This window comes from Alexandromys fortis, unplaced genomic scaffold (assembly GCF_014885135.2).
Source record: "Alexandromys fortis isolate MF-2015 unplaced genomic scaffold, M_Fortis_MF-2015_v1.1 scaffold_90, whole genome shotgun sequence".
Taxonomy (NCBI): domain Eukaryota; kingdom Metazoa; phylum Chordata; class Mammalia; order Rodentia; family Cricetidae; genus Alexandromys; species Alexandromys fortis.
In genome coordinates, this window is record NW_026067985.1 from 7,672,826 (window position 1) to 7,692,707 (window position 19,882).

At 45.9% G+C, this 19,882-nt stretch overlaps 1 protein-coding gene across 4 annotated transcripts in view; it reads right to left on the reverse strand.

Annotated features, from left to right (window-relative positions):
* The window catches only part of Tctn1 (tectonic family member 1), a 31,345-nt gene extending 12,275 nt beyond the window's left edge, over positions 1 to 19,070 (reverse strand). For all 4 annotated transcript variants that reach the window (XR_007594768.1, XM_050159037.1, XM_050159035.1 and 1 more), the window contains exons 1-7: positions 18,659 to 19,070; positions 14,378 to 14,498; positions 9,323 to 9,453; positions 7,384 to 7,535; positions 3,299 to 3,398; positions 1,287 to 1,396; positions 469 to 489 (exon numbers count right to left, since the gene is read on the reverse strand). Coding sequence is in view for 3 of the 4 variants with exons in the window: in XM_050159037.1 (XP_050014994.1) it covers positions 469 to 489; positions 1,287 to 1,396; positions 3,299 to 3,398; positions 7,384 to 7,535; positions 9,323 to 9,453; positions 14,378 to 14,498; positions 18,659 to 19,070 (1,047 nt within the window). In the remaining variant the exon portion in view is untranslated. The remainder of the gene's footprint in view (positions 1 to 468; positions 490 to 1,286; positions 1,397 to 3,298; positions 3,399 to 7,383; positions 7,536 to 9,322; positions 9,454 to 14,377; positions 14,499 to 18,658) is intronic.
* Between the last annotated feature and the right edge of the window lie 812 nt (positions 19,071 to 19,882).

Genomic DNA, 19,882 nt, shown 5'->3' on the forward strand with positions numbered 1-19,882 from the left:
TTTTTTTTTTTTTTTTTTTTTCGAGACAGGGTTTCTCTGTGGCTTTGGAGCCTGTCCTGGAACTAGCTCTGTAGACCAGGCTGGTCTCAAACTCACAGAGATCCGCCTGCCTCTGCCTCCCGAGTGCTGGGATTAAAGACATGTGCTACCACCATCTGGCTTCTTTTCTTTGTTTTGATTAAGAACAGGATCTCACTGTGTGGCCCTGGCTGGCCTGGAACTCACAGAGATCTGCCTATCTCTGTCTTCTAATTACTGGGAGTAAAGCCACTTACTTCTATGCCTGGATACACATAAATCTTAAAAAAAAAAAAAAAAAAAGTGGATGACTTGTGGAATGTAATACTCATGGGTTGATCCCTGGACAAAAACATCTGCACACACATGTACACACACATGTGCACATCCCCACCCCCAGAGAGACAAAGAATGAGAGAAAGAGAGACAGAGATAGTGAAATGCTTTTACCTGTGTCGTTGAATTAGGCACCTACACAAAAGCAAACCACAATAAACTTAGTTAGGCACAAGATATAGGTGCATTTCTACAGCATTTCAGGCTTCAGCTAAAGGCCACTGTCATCCATTAGAGTTATCACTAAGACGACAGCAATCTCTCCACGTAGGCTGGTCCTCTCCTGCTCCTTTCTATGTGCCAGTCACCGTATTTCCTTCTACAACCTTGTCCTTCCCATGAGAAGCACCATTCCAGAGGCCTGCCTTCTTGGTGTCACTACTACGTACCACCTCACGGCCCTGCTGCTTCTGAGAGCCCACGTTTTTTGGTGCCCACAGGACTGTTAACACCACAGGCACTAAACACCAGACTTCCAAAGCTGTTCGCAGTCACTCAAAACTTAGCCTTGGTCGGCTGTTATCAAGGTTGAATGAAGGAAATTTTAAAACTGAATAAAAACAAGATACAACCCAAGTACATACAAGCTTCATAAAGATCACTTCAGCAGGGGCTGGAGAGATGGCTCAGAGGGGAGAGCACTGGCTGCTCTTTAGAGGTCCTGAGTTCAATTCCCAGCAACCACAGGGTGGCTCGCAACCATCTGTGATGGGATCCAATGCCCTTTTCTGGTGTGCAGATGTACATGTAGACTCATATACATAAAATACATACCTAAATCTTTTTTTAAAGATCACTTCAGCAGTCACTGTCACCACAGTGCTAGAGAACACAAGTGCACACCCACGTCAGGCACGTGCTGAGATCACTCTGCATCTTTGAGGGTGTGAAGACCAGAGCACAGACAGAGCTGTGTACCAGCTGATCCTTACCCTCAGGATGGCAGGGCTGCTGTAATGAGCCATGCTGAGGGCTTCCATTTGTTCACACTCTTCTATGTCCACCCTTCTGCTGCATTTGAAGGCCTGGCTCACCAGGAATGCTGGAGAAGGTGACATCCCGGGGTGGGGTGGGGGAGGGGGAATACAGACATGTTTAGCTAACAAATGGGAACAAAAACTGTATAAAAGGCAAAATAATCTACAACACAAATGCAGCACATTTAAAATGAGGTTTAACAACTGGGTTTCAATTAGGAAATACATGCACAAAATATTCTACACTTAAAAGACACAAAAGATACTGAACAGTGTCTCCCCAATTCTGTTTCCCGCCCAGGTCCCTGCCCAAGGGAGTGTCGCGCCTGCCTGCTGAAGCTTTCAGGGATACTATAAACACAAATACGTAAAAGGTTTTTTTAAAAAACAATTATTTCCCCCTTTAGACACAGCTGTGCACATGATGCACTAAACTGTGCGTCTTTTCCATGAGCAATGAGTGCATCCTGAAGACTCTGCAGCGGCCGTGAAGAGATAATTAGTGTTCTCTTGTGGAAGTGGCATAATTACTCCCCAGCTCCCTGCTAATGGCCACTGCAGTTGTCTCTGCCTTGACTGTCGCTGTCACAGTCTGCATGGGGCTTTTGTATGTGGGCCAAGCCTTCTTGCAGGAGCTTCGCTAATTTTGATTCATATGTTATACCGCCTTTGGCAGGGTGGGACCAACTGTTCCACCAGCTCCTGCAGGGGAATATCTGTTCCCCACAGCTTCAAACTCTCTGAGCTTTGTCACTCTGAAAAGTGGAAATGGCTTCTTAGTTTGCCTTGTTTGCTTTTTGAGACAAGATCTCACTATGTAGCTCAGGTGGGTCTCAAACTGGTCATCCTTCCTCCATCTTCCAAGAGTTAGGGTCTGAGGCATGCCGCCTCACCAGGCTTCAGCTGGTTTTAACTGGCCTTGGCCTCTTTGTGCAGAGAAGCTTCTTCTCATCAGCACTTGTTAGCCAGTCATTCATCACAGTTGCTCACAGCCAGCTGAGGGTTAGAGCACCACGGCTTCGGCCTTCTTTTGCCCAGGCCCTAGGCCTTGGCTTCTCTGCTCTCCTGGAAGAAGTGGTTCTTACCCAGGCCCCTAAGCACAACGGTCTCAGTGCTCCCACTGTGAGACTCAGCCAAAGAAATCCTACACAAGCAGGCATGGGGTGCACACTTGGAATCCCAGAACTGGGGAGATAAAGTTGGAAAGACCAGGATGAGATACACAAAAGACCCTGACTCAGAAAACAAGCGAGAGCCAGACGTGGAGGCCTGGGACTTTAATTCCTTTAAAGGCACAGGGAGGCACAGAGGTGGGTAGGTCTTTGTGAGCTCAAGGTCAGCCTGACACATCAAGTGTCTCAAAAACTAAAAACAAACAACCAACCAACACAAATGAAAAGAAACTGAAAACCTCACCACTGAACTTCTGGGGGGGGGGGGAACCCTAGCAATGTTAGCATGGCCGTAAGGGATACTGTGAAGACAATTTTAATTTTTTTTTAAATTACATTTGACTTGTGGGTGGGTGGCTGCCTGAGAGACACAGCACATGGCTGAAAGGCAGGGGGTAGCCTGTGGAAGTCAACTCCCTCCCTCCACTCCATGAGTCTCAGGAATAAAACCCAAATTGTCAGACTTGGTAGCAAGCACCTTTCCCTGTTGAGCCATGTCACTGACCCCTGGGTTATGGTTAACCGGAGGAATCAGCCTCATGCAGCATGGCGACCAGCACATGTAAGTACTTAAACAAATGCTGTAGAGATCTGTAATCCCCGAAATGTGTACCCGCATGTTACTTTCCAGGTGCTTACCGCAGGGTTCAGGCAGTCACTGACCAGGGTAGAAAGGACCTCTTCAGGCAGGCAACCTTCGAGGCTTTTCTACCTCAAGAGTCTTTAGGCTATGAAGCCTGTTTAACTGGCAAGCTGAAGTGACTGACTAACAGAAGAGCAGGGGCAGCCTCTTACCTGCAGGGTTCTCATCTGTGCACAGAGATGACGTGAGAGGCGAAGGCAGTCTAAGAAATGAACCTGCAGATGTGCCTGCCGTCTGCAGAGGAACTCCGTACTGCAAACAGAGCACACAGGTGAGCCAGGCTGTTCCTCCAGCATGTGCTGGACACATGGCAGTGCCCACAGAGCTGTGGGTTTGGGGACACAGTGCTGAGCACAGTCCCAGCTGTCAACCACACACAAACACACCTTTTTAAAATAAATTTTAAGCTTCATGTGGTGGTGTACATCTTTAATCCCAGCACTCAGGAGCAGAAGCAGATGGATCTTTATGAGTTTAAGGCCAGCCCAGGCTGCACAGCTAAAACTGTTGTGTAACGGTGTCCTCCAAGACTGAAACATTCTGCCCTGCAGGGAGGTTCCTTAAGCAGGAAGGGAAACAACTCTAAGGAACTTCAGGAAATCCCTGAAACTGAACAGATTCACTAGGCCCCTCCTTGCCAGAGTAAGCAATAAAAGCCGAGAGTTCCTCTGAGACTAAATGAACAGAGCTGCAAAGGAGACGCTCAGACCAGTCAGCAGCCTGGAAGAAGCAGAAATTAGCTGAGTTGTGAGGAAGAGGCCTAGATCAGTGATTTTTTTTTTTTATTATGTATACAATATTCTGTCTGTGTGTATGCCTGCAGACCAGAAGAGGGCACCAGACCCCTTATAGATGGTTGTGAGCCACCACGTGGTTGCTGGGAATTGAACTCAGGACCTTTGGAAGAGCAGCCAATGCTCTTAACCTTTGAGCCATCTCTCCAGCCCCTAGATCAGTGATTATTAACCTGGAAGTAAATGACCCTTTCACAGGTATTCCCTAAGACCATCCTGCATATCAATATTTACATTACCATTCATAACAGTAGAAAAATCACAGTTCTTTTTTTTTTTTTTTTTTTTTTTGGTTTTGTAGACCAGGCTGGTCTCGAACTCACAGAGATCTGCCTGCCTCTGCCTCCCGAGTGCTGGGATTAAAGGCGTGCACTACCACCGCCCAGCCAAAATCACAGTTCTGAAGTAGCAACAAAAATAATTTTATGGTTGGGGTCACCACAACATAAGGAACTGTATTAAAGGGCCACAGAATTGGAAAGTTGAGAACCACTGCGCTAGCCCCTTAAATTTTCATGTATGTATGTATATCTATCTATCTATCTATCTATCTATCTATCTATCTATCTATCTATCGATGAGGTCTTACCATGATGCCCAGGCTGGTCTTGAACTCCTCCTCTAAGGCTCAAAGGGCTCAAGTGGTCCTCCTGCCTCAGCCTCCCAAATGATGGGATTAAAATTGTTTAAGGCAGGTATGATGGTCCATGCCTTTAACCCAGGTTTAACTATAATCCTCTCCTACTTGGGAGGCAGAGGCAGGCAGAAGTCTGTAAATTAGACATCAGCCTGGTCCACATAGGAATTTCTAGGTGAACCATAGCTACATAGTGAGATCCTACCTCAAGTAAATAAATAGAGGCTAAAAAGAACATGTGCACCTGTGTGTGCGCCTGTCACTCTAGTGTCCCCTGTTTCATTATGGAATGCCCCTTGGCTGAGAAGCTGAAGTAGTGTTTCCCTCTGTGGACAGGAATTGGATGGCTGAGCACAGGTGTGAACAAATCACTGTTCAGTAACATTCATTTAAATGGCAGTTGTGATACTCATTAAAATCTTACAAGATTTTGTGTGTGGATGTGGGAGAGGGGCCATAGGTCAGAGGTCAACTGGATGTCTTCCTCAATTGTTCTTCACCTTAATTTTTGAGACCAGGTCTGCTTGCATCTGCTAAGAAAGGATGGTGGGGCAGATGCTAAGAATACATAGTGCCTTTGCAGAGGACCCAATTCGGTTTCTAACCTGCCCCCATCAGGCAGTTCCAACCACCTGTAACTCAGCGCCCTCTCCTGGCCTCCACAGGCACTACACTCACTTGCACATGTCCCCCCCCCCCCAACATAAGCACTCAAAGGCAGAAGCAGGCAGATCTCTATGAGTTTGAAGCCAGCCTGATCTACATAGCAAGGTCTAGGACAGTCAAGGCTACAGAGTGAGACCCTATCTCAAAATAAAGAAATAGGAACACATAATTAATGTTTCTAATTAAAAATAAAAAAGAATGGATAGAGCTGGTGTACTCCTTTGCTCAGGAAGTAGAGACAGGAAGATTATCATTTCAAGGACCAGCTGAACATACAGTGAGAATCAAAGAAGAAAAACTAAAAACATATAGAAGGGCTGGGGCTGGGGTGCTGGATCCATGAGCAGCGTGGTTCCAGCCCCAGTGCTGCCAAGACTGGAATGGTGGGACACGCACAAGGCGGGCTTGTCAAGATGCTCTGACACTGGTCCACAGCTCTTCTCCTGCACCCATTTCTCTGTTTAGTGGGACAGCAGTGATCGGTATGCTGTATTCAGTAATGCTGGGAAAGCCCCCATAGTGCCCAGCACACAGGGAATGCTCAAAGAACAATAACTGGCCTTCATATTGACTTGGCAAGACACAAAGGTTATTGCAGAAAAACAAGAGAGCTTTCTAGAAAAACAATGTGGCCATGAACCCCGCTTCTACAATTATGTACAAATTTTGTAGATACACTTACAGACCAGGATTAACAAGAGCCAGCCTTTTTTACAAAGGTTTGCAATGTGGACTTTTTTTTTGTGTGGGGAGGGGCAGAGCAGGTGGGATTGACACCACGGCCTGGAGCACACTAAGCATGCACCCTACCAATGAGAGCCTTCCATCTTTACTGAGGCTCCTCTGCTGCTTCCCACTCCAACTAGTCTATATTAGACTTCCCTTTCCCAAGGATGCTTCGGAAAAGGTTATTTTTGCCCTTCCTTTTCCATACACATGTGTGTATATGATATAATTGTTTGTATGTGCATGGACACACGCATGTGTGTGTCTGCATGGGCACATGGGTACATGGGTAAATAAATGGAGGCTTAAGGTTGATAACAGGCAGCATTGCAGTCATTCAACTACATTATTCAATGAAGCAAGGTCTCTCAATTAAACCCTGAGCGGGCAGATGGAGTTAGTCTGTAGCCAGCTTTCTCCTGGAGATCCCATGTCCACCTTTCGATGCTGACCTCCTGAAGCATTTACGAGGATAGTGGAGATCTAAACACCTGTCTTTGTGCTGTGGCTCAAGTACCTAACCACTTAGTGATCTCAACACCCCTCTTGTTTTGTTTGGAGGCAGGGTTTCATGTAGCTCAGGCTGCTTTAAATTTCAACTCCTGCTTCTCCTGCCTCCACCTCCCAAATGCTGAGATTATAGGTGGGCACCAGTATAGATCTAATCTACATGGGAAGTAGAAAAAGACAAGATCTCCTGAGTAAACTGGAAGCATGGGGACCTTGGGGGAGGGTTGAAGGGGAGGGGAGAGGCAGAGAGGGGAGCAGAAAAAAATGTAGAGCTCAATAAAAATCAATAAAAAAGTACACGCATCATTAATGGGTCATATTTTACTGGTTTGCTAATGAAGGGATATATAAAATAGCACACAGCTTCCTAATATCTGTAAAATAAAATATGATCCTGAGACGAGGACCTGGCACCCAGGCAGTCCACTCCCTAAGCCCAGAGACAGGCTTCAATCAGTTTGCTGTGGTCTCTTGGGCTGAAAAGAACAGAAAATTTTGTGACATAAAATTCAACCACAGAGCCGGGCGGTAGTGGCGCATGCCTTTAATCCCAGCCCTTGGGAGGCAGAGGCAGGTGGATCTCTGGGAGTTCAAGGCCAGTCTGGTCTACAGAGTGAGTTCCAAGACAGCCAGAGCTGTTACACAGAGAAAACCTGTTTTGAAAAAAACAAAGAAACAAAAACAAAAGAAAAGAAAATTTCAACTGCAGAAGTGGCCTCAAACAAATCCTGGGTTCAGAATTTGAACCCTCACTTGGCTTCCCATGATCTTTGAGAGGAGCAGCAATGACTCTCTGTGGTGTCAACTATGTCCCAAGGGCTGGTAGTTTGGCATTCTATCTTGACACTTAAATTAGCTGACATTTCAGGATGTGTGAGAGACTTCCATCACGTTGTTGGCTCACCTCGTATTTAGTGGGCTGTGGGGTATCTGAGGTGGCTGTAGAAGAACCGTCAGATGTGGCACTCAGCGTAAAGCCACCTGATGCTTGTATCAGTCTGTCGAAATTGTCTTCATTAGGCACTTCCGGGTTAGCAAAGGACAGAGCAGGCTTGTCTGTTTTTAGACAAAGCATTGAAAATCAGCAGAAATGTATGGAGTATGTGACATCCCTACTTTAGAAGCCCATTCTTAGTAGTAACAAGAGCGATGTTAAAAGCTGGGCGGTAGTGGTGCACATCTTTAATTCCAGCACGTGGTAGGCAGAGGCAGGCAGATCTCTGAGTCCATTAGAGGCCAGCCTGGTCTACAAAGCTAGTTCAACAACAGGGCTACAAAGAGAAACCCTGTCTCAAAAATCAAAACAAAAAGGCTGATATAATAAAAGGTTTTCTGGACTTTCTTTATGGCTCCGTAAATAAAGACACTTGTCGCCAGACCTGACAACCTGAGTTGGATCCCCAGGACCCCGATAGTGGAAAGAGAGAACTAATTCTAGAAAAGACACCCTCTAACCTATGTACGCATGCATGCATGTGCACACTCATAAATAAATGTAGTTTTCAATGTTTTCTTGTCTGGTGGTAGTGGCACAAGCCTTTAGTCCTAGCATAGGCAGAGGCAGGTGGGTCTGAGTTCAAGGTCCACATAGTGAGTTCCAGGACATCTAGGTTACACAGAAAAACCCTATCTTAAAAGAAATAAAAGGTTTTCTTTTATATTTGCCTCTCCTTGGATTTTCTTTCTTTCTTTTTTCTTTTTGAGACAGGGTTTTTCTGTGTAGCTTTGGAGCCTGTCCTTGCACTCGCTCAGTAGACCAGGCTGGCCTTAAGTTCACAGAGATCCACCTGCCTCTGCCTCCCAAGTGCTGTGATTAAAGGCGTGCACCTCCACTGCCCAGCATCTCCCAGGATTTAAGGCTTCTTAAATGAACAGGATCCCTACTATCATGGCTTTAAGACCGCCCTTATCTAAATGATGAGTTCCAGGCCAAGATCCTGTCTTGAAAAATCAATAAGCAAACAAACAGGATCACTAGACTTGGCTGCATCTAACAGTGTGGTTGGTAGTAACTGCTTCGAAGGCCTGCAGAAAACAACACAGCAGAAAACAAGGGACAGAGCTGGTCACTTTCTCCAGCACACAGACAAGTGTCTGCTTCTTACCCCCTCCTGGGGACATTCTCTCTGGGTGGCTGTGGGAAGATAAGACTTATTCATGGCATGAAGGGCGAGGTAGAGGCAGGCTCCGTGTCCATTAGGCTGCTGTTATGACTTAAACAGTCACTGTCAGTTGTCATGTAGGACAAATCACAGCACAGTCCCCCCAAGGCTTTACGCACGAGGGAACAAATCCCAAATAGGGAAGATTTGGAATGAGATAATGAAGGTTAGCTGGCAGAGCCGTGAGTGTGCCTGTGCTCTTTGATATCCCGAGAACAGCACACCCTCAGCAGTAACCCACTGCCTAGGCTGACTGCTCAGGTGAAAATAAAGACCCTGCATTCATGCAAATACTCTGAGTAAAAATAAAAAAGAAAAGGGAAACGGAAACCACAGGTAACATTTAAAGATGAAACATTCTCAACTATTACTCCAAGAGGAAATAACCGTGCACACACATACACGTGCACACACGTACATGCATGCATGCACACACACAACCTGGATTCCCATGGTTACTAGGCATAAACATCTTTGAAGTCAAGTATAAGATAAAGACAGCGACAGCACAAGGACTTGAAGACACTGTGTGCCAAGGGTCTATAAAGTTACCTGTGAATCAGCCTCCAGCCAAAACACAGAATGGGCGCTTTAAATGGAACTGAATGAGGTATTTTCCCAAAAAGCAACTTTTAAAAGAAAAACAGGGCTTCACAAAATCTATCAAATTCAAATACTTACAGTTTGAAATATGGATGCAGAAGATGGAAGGGTTGATCTGGTCAATGAGTTTAAAGACCCGGTGAGGAGGGTCTGCTGTCAAATTCATTGAGTAGACAGCTGCCTTCTGACTACAAAACTGTCTATCACCCCTGAGAGTGAAAGGAAACAACAGAAGTTTTCAGTCCACAATCTAAGCCAGATCACATTAATCTTCCAGACGCTGTTACTACCCTAAGACGAACCACAAGGACACTGATGAAGTCTGACATCCAAACATTTGTATTTGTTTCTGTTAGAGGGTGGCACCGAAGCTTTTCTCTCTAACAGAAAGAGGGCATGCAGAATAACTCCTGCCAAGCATGGTGGTGCACACCTTTATTCCCAGCACTAGGGCGGTGTAGACAAATGGGTCTGTGAGTTCAGGTCTACACGGCAGTTCTACATCAGTCAGAGCTATACAGTGAGGTTCTATCTCAAAAATATAACAACAACAACAGTAACATTAAGGGGAGGCTGCTGGGTGTGGAATATAGTGCAGAGCACTATTCCATAAACTTGGTTGGCATTAAGATTATGATATTTTGGGAGCTGGAGAGGTGGCTCAGTGGTTAAGCATTTCCTGCACTTATAGAGAACCTAGGTTCAGATCCCAGAACCCACATCAAGGCAGCTCATGCCTGCAACTCCAAATCCAGGGGATATGATGCTCTCTTCTGGATTCTGTGGGTACCGCATGCATTTAGTGCACATAGCACATACATGCACACAATCAAATATATAATATATAAATCATATATATAAATCAAATAAATATAAAAACATTCTAGGAAGTTTTAAAAGTATTTTTACTATATTTGTCTGGTGTGTATGTGTGTGTTTGTGGAAAACAGAGGACAATTTATATGAGTTGGTTCTCCTGCTGTGTAGGTGCTAGAGATCAAGCTCAGGCCGGCAGGCTCGGTAGGAAGCACCTTGACCCACTGGGTCACCCTGCCCTGCTCTCTTGCCCGTTCTTCTCTATCTCAGCTGCCTGTTCAGCCTATGCCACAGCCCAGGATGCCTACCCACAACCCACAAACTTGTGTTGCCCAGCTTGTACTTGTCCCTCAGGACTCAACACTGCTTGGACCATTTTTTCTAGAAAGCCTTCCCTGGCCTAGCTGAGTGTTCTGGCATCTCTGGTGTTCCTCGGGGCCCTGCCTCATTCACCCCGCTCCCTCATCTAACAGTAAGCTCTTAAAAGTAGCATGGCAAACTCAGCTTTATGTCTCTAGGCTAGTAGGAGGTGCTCAAAAAGGCACAGAAGGTGGCCAAGTGTGGAGTACCTGCCTAGCCGGTACCAGGCCCTGCTGCCATCCTGTCCCTTTCCGCCCTGGTATCTGCTGAAAGGTGACAAGGCAGAGGTCACACCAGGACTCTACTCACTTAGTCAGCTGGTGTGCGTTACCAGGGACTACACACACCTAGAGCCTTGCACGTGCCAGGCCAGCAGTCTCCCACTAAGCAGTGTTCCTGCCAGTCAAGACAGTTTAATGAAGGCCACTACCTGGTATCAGCTGGGCTGGCACTGACAGCACCTATAACATACTCCTGTGCTCACGAAGGTTCCATCTGATGAGGGATAGGTTTGCTCAGGAAGCCCACCGAGTCATTATATGGCAGGAGGAGTTGTTGGCAGTTAAACATAATGAAACCTTTATGAACTGAAGCCCATATAATGGGCACTCTACAAATTAGCATATGACTTTTGCAATTTTTTTCTTTCGATTTTAGGGATAAGGTCTCCCTATAATTGTCCAGGCTATTTTCCAATATCAGAGCTCAAATGATCCTCCTGACCCAGGCATCCCCAAGGAGTTAAGGCTAAGGAGAGTTTAATTTGGTTCATATTTTGGGGGGAGGTTGTAAGTTTTAAAAAACTGAAGTCTTTTCCTGAAAGATTTAACCCTAACCCTTGTAGCTTTTTTTGTTTGTTTAAAGAAAACTCTTTTGGGGGCCTACCACCCAGCTCCCAATAAATACATGGTGACTTATTCTTTCTTATGAGTGCCTGATCTTCATTTGGCTTGTTTCTAGATAGCTTTTCTTAACTTAAATTAGTCTGTCTACCTTTTGCCTCTGGGCTTTTTACCTTCCTTTATTCTATATATCTTTCCCCCTTCTTACTCCGTGGCTGACCATGTGGCTGGCCCCTGATGTCCTCCTCTCTCTTCCTCTCCTCTCCGCTCCTCCCCTCCCCTCCCCTCCCTTCTCCTCTTCTCTTCTATTTATTCTGTCTGGCAGCCTCACCTATCCCTCTCTGCTGCCTAGCTATTGGCCGTTCAGCTCTTTATTAAACCAATCAAATGTTTTCGACAGGCAAAGTAACACAGCTTTGCAGAGTTAAACAAATGCAACATAACGCAAACCTTTGCACCATTAAACAAATATTCCACAGCTTTAATGAATGTAATACATCTTAAACTAATACTCCACAACAAGCTCTCAAGTCTACAAATGCACTCTGTTTTTATAAAGCTTTACACAACACAGGGCACCGGCTCATTCCCTTATCAGTGGTAGCTGCAACAGACACCCAAGTGACGCGCACAGACTAACATGTTGCCTGGTTGGTCCTTAAAGCTTGCCGTCTTCTGTTCTAAAAACTATTCTTTACATCTAGAATTACCATATTTGGGGGTCAGCAAGATGGCTCATAGGGTAAAGGTCCCTGCTGCCAAGTCTGATGACCTGAGTTTGACCTGAGACCCACATGATGTAAGGAGAAAACTGACTCCCAGAAGTTGTTCTCTGACCTCCACATGAGCACCAAAGTATGAACATACACACACAAAAAGTAAATAAAAACGTAACTTTAAAAAGTTGTACAGGGGCTGGAGAGATGGCTCAGTGGTTAAGATCATTGGCTGGTCTTCCAGAGGACCCAGGTTCAAATCCCAGCACCCACATGGCAGCTCACAACTGTCTGTAACTCCAGTTCCAGGGGATCTGATACCTTCATACCAATGCACATAAAATAAAGTTAAATAAATTAAAAAAAAAAGTTGTACAGGGGCTGGGTATTATGACATATGCCCTTAATCCTAGTACTCAAGAGGCAAAGGCAGGCAGATCTCTTGTGTTCAATGCCAGGCTGGTCTTAGAGTGAGCTCCAAGACAGCCAGGGCTGCATAAAGAGACCCTGTCTCAGAAACTTAAGGGGGCCAGAATGGTGACTCATAAGTTAGTTAAAAGTATGTACTGCTCTTGAAGAAACCTGAGTTCGGGTCCCAGAACCCATGTTGGGTGGCTCACAACCTCCTATGACTCCAGGTTCGGGGATCCAATACTCTCTTCTGGCCTTAGCAGGCAACCGTACTCATGTGCATTACCGCCCCCCTCTGCTAAGACAGAATCCATACACATAATTAAAAATAAAAATAATAAAGGTAGCTGAACGGTGGTGGCGCACACATTTAATCCCAGCACTCGGGAGGCAGAGATTGGTGGATCTCTGTGAGATTGAGGCAGTGTGGTACATAAGAAGTTCTAAGCCAGCTGGAGCTACCCTGCGAAATCCTATCTCAAAAAAAAAAATTAAATTACTGTAGTTTAATAAATGGCATTCCAATTCAAAAAATGACATTCTTGTAGGACTGGTGGTGCATGCTGGCAGACCCAAGACGAGAGCAGACTGATTTCTAGAAAGGGTAAACCCTGCTCTAGTCCTGAGGCCAGAAAAGGACCCCCTCCAGCAACCTGCTCTCCAGACTTCTTTACATCTGAGGGGGATTCAGTTTCTCCACTGGGTTGATAAAATGGTTTCTCATGGGAAGAGTTCATTGTGTTTCCAAAAGGACTAAGCTGCCAGGTGGCTGTCACTGAATTTCATTCAGCTCTCTCTGCAGTAAGCTGGTCCCACCCTGAATGCATGAGCCTTTTCAAAGGGCTAATTTTTTTTTTTTTTTTTTTTTTTGGAAAAACCTCTGAACCACGAGCCGAGATCACTCAGAATGGATCACTTCTTCACCTTGTACTGTCACGACAATCTCTCTCTCCATCATTGCCCATGTACTGTGAACTGAGAATCCTCGCTTCGTTTACAGCCAGAGAGGCTCACACAAACCATCCTAGTTAATGTTTACAGAAAGAGCTGGGAAATCTAGGGGCTGGGAGGTGGCTCAGTGGGTAAATTGCTTGTCTCAGAAGCATGAGGGCCTGAGTTCGGATCCCAGCATGGATAAAAGCTAGATGTTGGTGGGTACCTGTAACACTGGGCAGGAGAAGGAACAAATTGTTAGCCAGTCAGTCTAGCCAAAAAACCAAAAGAGTTCCATGTTCAACGTGAAACCCCATCTCAAAAATAAGATGGAGCCGGGTGGTGGTGGTGGATACCTTTAATCCCAGCACTGGGGAGGCCAGCCTGGTCTACAGATGAGATCCAGGATAGCCAGAGCTACATAGGGAAACCCTATCTCGAAAAAAAAAAAAAAAGTAAGGTAAAAAGAAACAGATGATGAAACCCATGTTGACCTCTGCCAAACACACGAATGCAAAGATTACATGCATACACTACACACACACAAAGGTGTGCACACACACCTAGGCTGTATGAGACTAATTCACAAGTACAAACTGGTGACACATTATCTATGCACATATTACTCTACAGACAGAGAGACTTACTTCATAACAGTCTAGAGCAGTGGTTCTCAACCTTCCTGATGCTATGACTCTTTAGTATAGTTCCTCATGTTGTGGTGACACTCCCCACCATAAAATTATTTCATTGCTACTTCGTAACTGTAATCTTGCTCCTGTTATAAAAGGCTATGTAAATATCTGATATACATGATATTGGATATGCGACCTCCAAAGGTCACGACCCACAGGTCAAGAACCTCTGCTCTAGAGGCAACACGCATGCCCTTCCATTGCCCATACTCTTGTGGGGTTGCACGCAAACAAGCCACAGCTTGTAACAGTGCAAGACTTTGCACAGTAGGGTTTCTGAATAGCAAGAAACATTCTTTCTGTCCCCAAATTTTATTGCCCAAGCCAACCTGCCATCAAAAGTCCCTGTCATATACTTACGTGACAACTGGGACTGAGCAGGCAGAGAAGACGCTGAAATCTGTGGGGCTGCAGTCAGGGTCACAACAGCAGTTGACATCACACCGTGCTGGAAGCAGGTCACAGACACACAGAGCAGCAACTGAGGAAAAAAAACAGTGGGAGTCAGAGGACCACAGTAGGTAGGCTGTTTCTGCTCCCTGCCACCAAAGGATTCCAGAAGTCAATGTCACAAAATGTCTGCTTCCTATTGTACTTGGGGGAGAGTCACCTGTGGACACCAGTGTCTCCCTGAGGTGACCGCAGATGCCTGCGCTCCTACTTCAGAGTAGAATCTAAGGAAGGACTCTTGGCCACCTCATCCCTTTCCTCACATGTCCTGGTTGCTTTTTATTCTTAATTTTTTCTTTTCCAACTTTTTTTTTTGCCCTGTCTATCTTGGAATTCACTCTGTGGACCAGGCTGGCCTCAAACCGGGAGATCTGCCTGCCTCTGCCTCCTGAGGCTGGAATTAACTGTTAGGATTAAAGGCTTTTTTGGCCAGTTGGTTTGAAACTATAAACTCCTAGTCATTAAGATCCTGACCAATAATCAACTGTTCCTATTTTGGCTTAAAATGCCCTTTTTTTTCTTTTTTCCTTTTTGAGACAGGGTTTTTCTATGTAGCCCTGGCTGTCCTGGAACTTACTCTGTAGACCAGACCGACCCTGAACTCAGAGATCTGCCTATCTCTGGGATTAAAGACATGTGCCACCACTGCCAGTCAAAATGTTCTTTAAAAATTTACAATACAGGATAATAAATTTATGGCAGGATAATGCAGCATGGAGGAAAAGCAGGAATCCACCCCGTGGCAACTTTGCCTGTGCCCACTCTGCGGGTCATCACGACTTTAGTGCTCCTCTCCCAGTCCCTTTAGCAGACAGAGATCCTACACAAGCTCAGAAGGGAGCCTCCTCCAACAGTCTCCTAGAGCTCTGGGAGCTGAGAATGTGACACTGTTTCAATTTAGCATTCATTCTTGTCAAAAGAAGAAAACCCTTTGAAAGAATAAGAGAGCCCAAAGAGAAGGCTGGGTGGCTAAGAGCACTCACTGGCTACCCTTGCAGTGGATCTAAATTTGGTTCCTAGAACCCACTTGACAGCACACAACCATCTGTGACTCAGGTTCCAGGGCATCCGATGCCCTCTTCTGGCCTCAGGCACACTTACAACACACAGTATACATGCAGGTATAAGACAACATCCATCCACATAAGATAAAATGAATAAATCTTAAAAAACAAAATAATACCAGAGCATGAAAATAACAAACTGAGTTCATGACACAGACTATTGTGAGGAGGGAAGAAATAATAAATTCAGGGCTTCAGGGTTTTTTTTTTTTTTGGTTGTTGTTGCTGTTCTGTGTTTCCTGAAACAGAGGCTCATGTGGCGCAGACTGGCCTCCTAATTGTCCCACCTCTATGTAGAAAATTCAGGATCACAGGTGTATGCCGTGGTTCCTCCCCTCCCCCAGCTTGGGCATCATTGAATCTTAACTGTAATGTTTAGTTTCCTTTTTTTTTTTTAATAATCTTAAGCTACAAACAAACAAAGGAAAGAATTTTAGTCAAATGCTTATAGGATGTCACACCAACCTGCTTGACTGTCTGAATGAATGGAGATGAGAGGCTCCACACCTGTGCTTCCCATCAGCTGGGAGGCAGAGTCAAGAGGGTATGTATGCAGGTTATAGGCCAGCCTGGGCCACTCAGCAAAACCGTCAGGAAGGAAGCTGGGCAGGAAGGAGAAGGCGGGAGACTGGAAGGGTTTTAGAGCAGGCTGGAGATATGGTTCAGGAGCTAAAAGCACATACCGCTTGTGTACAGAACCCAAGTTCAGTTCCCAGCACCCAAGTCAGGCAGCTCACAATCACCTAACCAAGCTCCAGGGGCTCTGGGACCCTTTTCTGACCTCTGAGGACACCAGCACACATGTGCACATACTCACACAGAGATATACAAACATACACACATAATTTAAAATAAAATTCTTTTTTAAAGTTTTAGATCCCCTTCTCCAAAAAAATGGTATAACATGCTTTGGAGAAGCATGAAGAGGAACGAAAGCTTATTGATAAATGCATAGGACTTTCTTTAGTCCGAGGGACAAATGTACTCCCTCTAAAAAGGATTCTCTCTAGCCAAGGACACCTGTGTATGCTCACTAACTAATACCAAAATTCCTGAACCACGATGAGAAAATAAAGTGAGCAATCAGGTCCGCTTCCTCATGTGTCTAAGATTGTAAGCACGATTTGTTGTCAAAGCTTCAACCTTGGTAAGTAACTAGATGAAGATTAGACACATCGTTGTTGTGAGGATTAAATGAGTTATGGTGCAGTAATGTACTTGTCAGGGTGCCCGCTGCACGGCAGTTAATAAGTGAGATAGTTATCCCTGGAATGCCAGCACTGAACACGAGCCCTAGGCATGTCAGCTCAGGCACAGCTTCATGTGGGGGACAAAAATCACTAATGGGTGCACTGACCTGGATTAACAACATTCCAGTTCAAAAACCTTAGAGAAGCCAGGCGGTGGTGGTGCATACCTTTAGTCCCAGCACTCAGGAGGCAGAGGCAGGTGGACCTCTGAGTTTGTGGCCAGCCTGGTCTACAGAGTTAGTTCCAGGACAGCCAGGGCTACACAGAGAAACCCTATCTCGAAAAAACAAAGAACAAACAAACAAAAAAAACCTCCCCCTAAAAAAGCCTTGTAGAGTTTCAGACACCAACACTTGGCTATACTGTCCCCACATATAATGACGGGAAGTCTCTGCTAATTCACAAGTCAGCAGGTGAAATATAAAGCAGAGAGTTTGGTTCCTATATTAAAGTATCAAGTGTAGGGGGCTGGAGAGATGGCTCAGCGGTTAAGAGCACTGGCTGCTCTTCCAAAAGGTCCTGAGTTCAATTCCCAGCAACCATATGGTGGCTCACAACCATCTGTAATGAGATTTGGCGCCCTCTTCTGGCGTGCGGGCATACATGGAGGCAGAATGTTGTATACATAATAAATAAATCTTAAAAATAAAAGTATCAAGTGTATTTCTCATTTGTTTCCCCCTTTGGTGCTAGGGATTGAACCCAGGGCCTCCTGCTTGCTAACTGAACACCCAACCACTGACCCGCACCACCCACCAGCCCTCGTACTTTTTCTTACAAACCAGTTTTCATAGAAGGCCTCCGAGAAGAAGGACCTGAAATTAGCTCGAAGAGTTCAGGACACCAGTCAAAGACACAAAGACAGCTCTTTCAGTGATCTATGCTCTCAGCCTTACTGGGTGAAAGATCTTTTTCTCTCAAACAGTAATAAAAAAGACACACACACACACACACACACACACTCTCTCTCTCTCTCTCTCTCTCTCTCAATCTGGACAAGACTGTCTAAAGTTCTTGTTTTGAAATCACAGCTCCACGGAGAACCTAAGGACTGCTACAATCCCTCACCCTAGAAAAATGCGGTTACAAAATTTTACAAACTCAAAGGGTCACAGAGCCCTGAAGCCACAGGCGTAAAGTCAGATTACAGGCTCCAAAACCACAGAGAAACCCTGTCTCGAAAAAAAAAATTCACTAATGTGTAAAGCAAGATGAAAAGATCAGTTTCTGGGCTGGTGATATGTGCAGATAAAGGCACTTACCAGAAGGCCTGGTAGCCACTTGGTTTGGGAGCAGCAAAATTCAAGCTGTCCTCTGACCTCCACATGCCATGGTACCTCATCACCACACACATAAATAAGTAAATGTAATATTGTTTTGAAGTAACATCAGTTTCTGATGCATTCATTATCCATAAACACAAATCCTAATATCCGGGCCTAAGCCTTCACCTTACACTTTCCCACATCCAAACAACATACGAGGCACGCTTAAATCAACAGAGAAGGGCCCTCCCTATTCATTCTAAGTGAGCTACTACACCTTTGGCGTCTGAAATGTATAAACTGAAAAGTTCACCAGAGTCTATGCGTTCATTTCCTCCACGTTCCAGAAACTATCTAATTTTACCTTCAGCTGGGCAAATTTATTCATTATAAACTTTGGCATTAACGTTGCTCGGGTCTACTGAAGTTTTCCAGGATCTGAGAGTGTCTCATTTAGGCCCTCCTGCTTTCCACCTTGTGTGCCAGAGATCCCATCTCTCTTTCAGGGTTATGACAGGGAGGCTAACAAGGATGGGACTTTGAGTGGTTATCATTTTCGTACGTTCTCACTAGTCTTCTACCCGCTCTAGGGAGTTAACACTCTGTACCCACCGTCAGTGACCGGGGTGGGCCTGGGGCCAGATTGCTCCGGGGCCCTGGGAGTACCCGGGGTCCTAGGCGACCCGGAGGTTCGGAGAGTGGCTGGAGTGGTGGAGTTGAGGTCCTCCTTCGTCATGACTGGGGTGGTGGCCTCGGTGGAGTTGAGGTCCTCCTGCGTCATGTCTGGGGTAGCCTCGGTGGAGTTGAGGTCCTCCTGCGTCATGTCTGGAGTGGCCTCGGTGGAGTTGAGGTCCTCCTGCGTCATGGCTGGAGTGGCCTCGGTGGAGTTGAGGTCCTCCTGCGTCATGGCTGGGGTGGCCACAGCCGGGGTGGCCACGGCCTGGGTGCTCGCTGAAGCGCAGCAGCTCAGGAGCACCAACAGAAGTGGCGGGAAGCCCCGCGGCCCCATGGCCGAGCACAGCATCTAGGCCTGTGAGTTGCCGGGCAACGGCCACAGCCGAGCGCAAGGTATCACGGGAAAGGGTTCCCGAGGCCCCGAAAGTCTGAAGGAGAAGGTGGGGCCTGGGGCTAGGCCAGTCGGGGATAGGCTTAAAGCCCGAGGATTCCGCAAGGAGGCGGGGCTAGGGGCGGAGACTACGCCGCGCCGGGAAGGACGGGGCTGGGTGGGCGTTGCAGGGGCCGGGCCTGGACCCGCAGGAGCGGAGCCTGAGGCTGCTCTTTCTAAGGAACTTTGTCGTGAGACCCTATGGGTCTCATGGCGGTTTCATTAAAAATGTAGAATCCCAGCTACAGCCTCATGGTATTTAGAGTCAGTCAACTCTAAACAGAACCTAGAAGTGAGTATTTCTAATAGAAAATCTGCTGCTGATGGGTGGAGGGAACTTTAGAAGCGACTTGAGACCTTTGAAGGAATATGGAGTTCAGTCTTCTCCACCGTTCTTGAATTCCCTACCCCAGGGCATTGCCTTCTTTGCCTATAGATACACCGCAGGAGGTCACCAGACTACTCTAGCCACGTATTTATGATGAAGGAACAAAAGAACCTTTAATTTTTTTTTTTTTTTAGACAGGATCTCACTGTGTAGCCCGGACTGACCTCGAACTCATGACAGTCCTGCCTCGGTCTCCAATGACAGGCATGTGCCACCACATCCAACCTCCATTTCTGCCTTTATGATTGATTATATGAATTTGGAGGTTTCCTTTAAGTCCTTTTCCCAAAAAGTTTATTTATATATTTTATGTATATGTTTTGTTCATATGCATGCACACCAG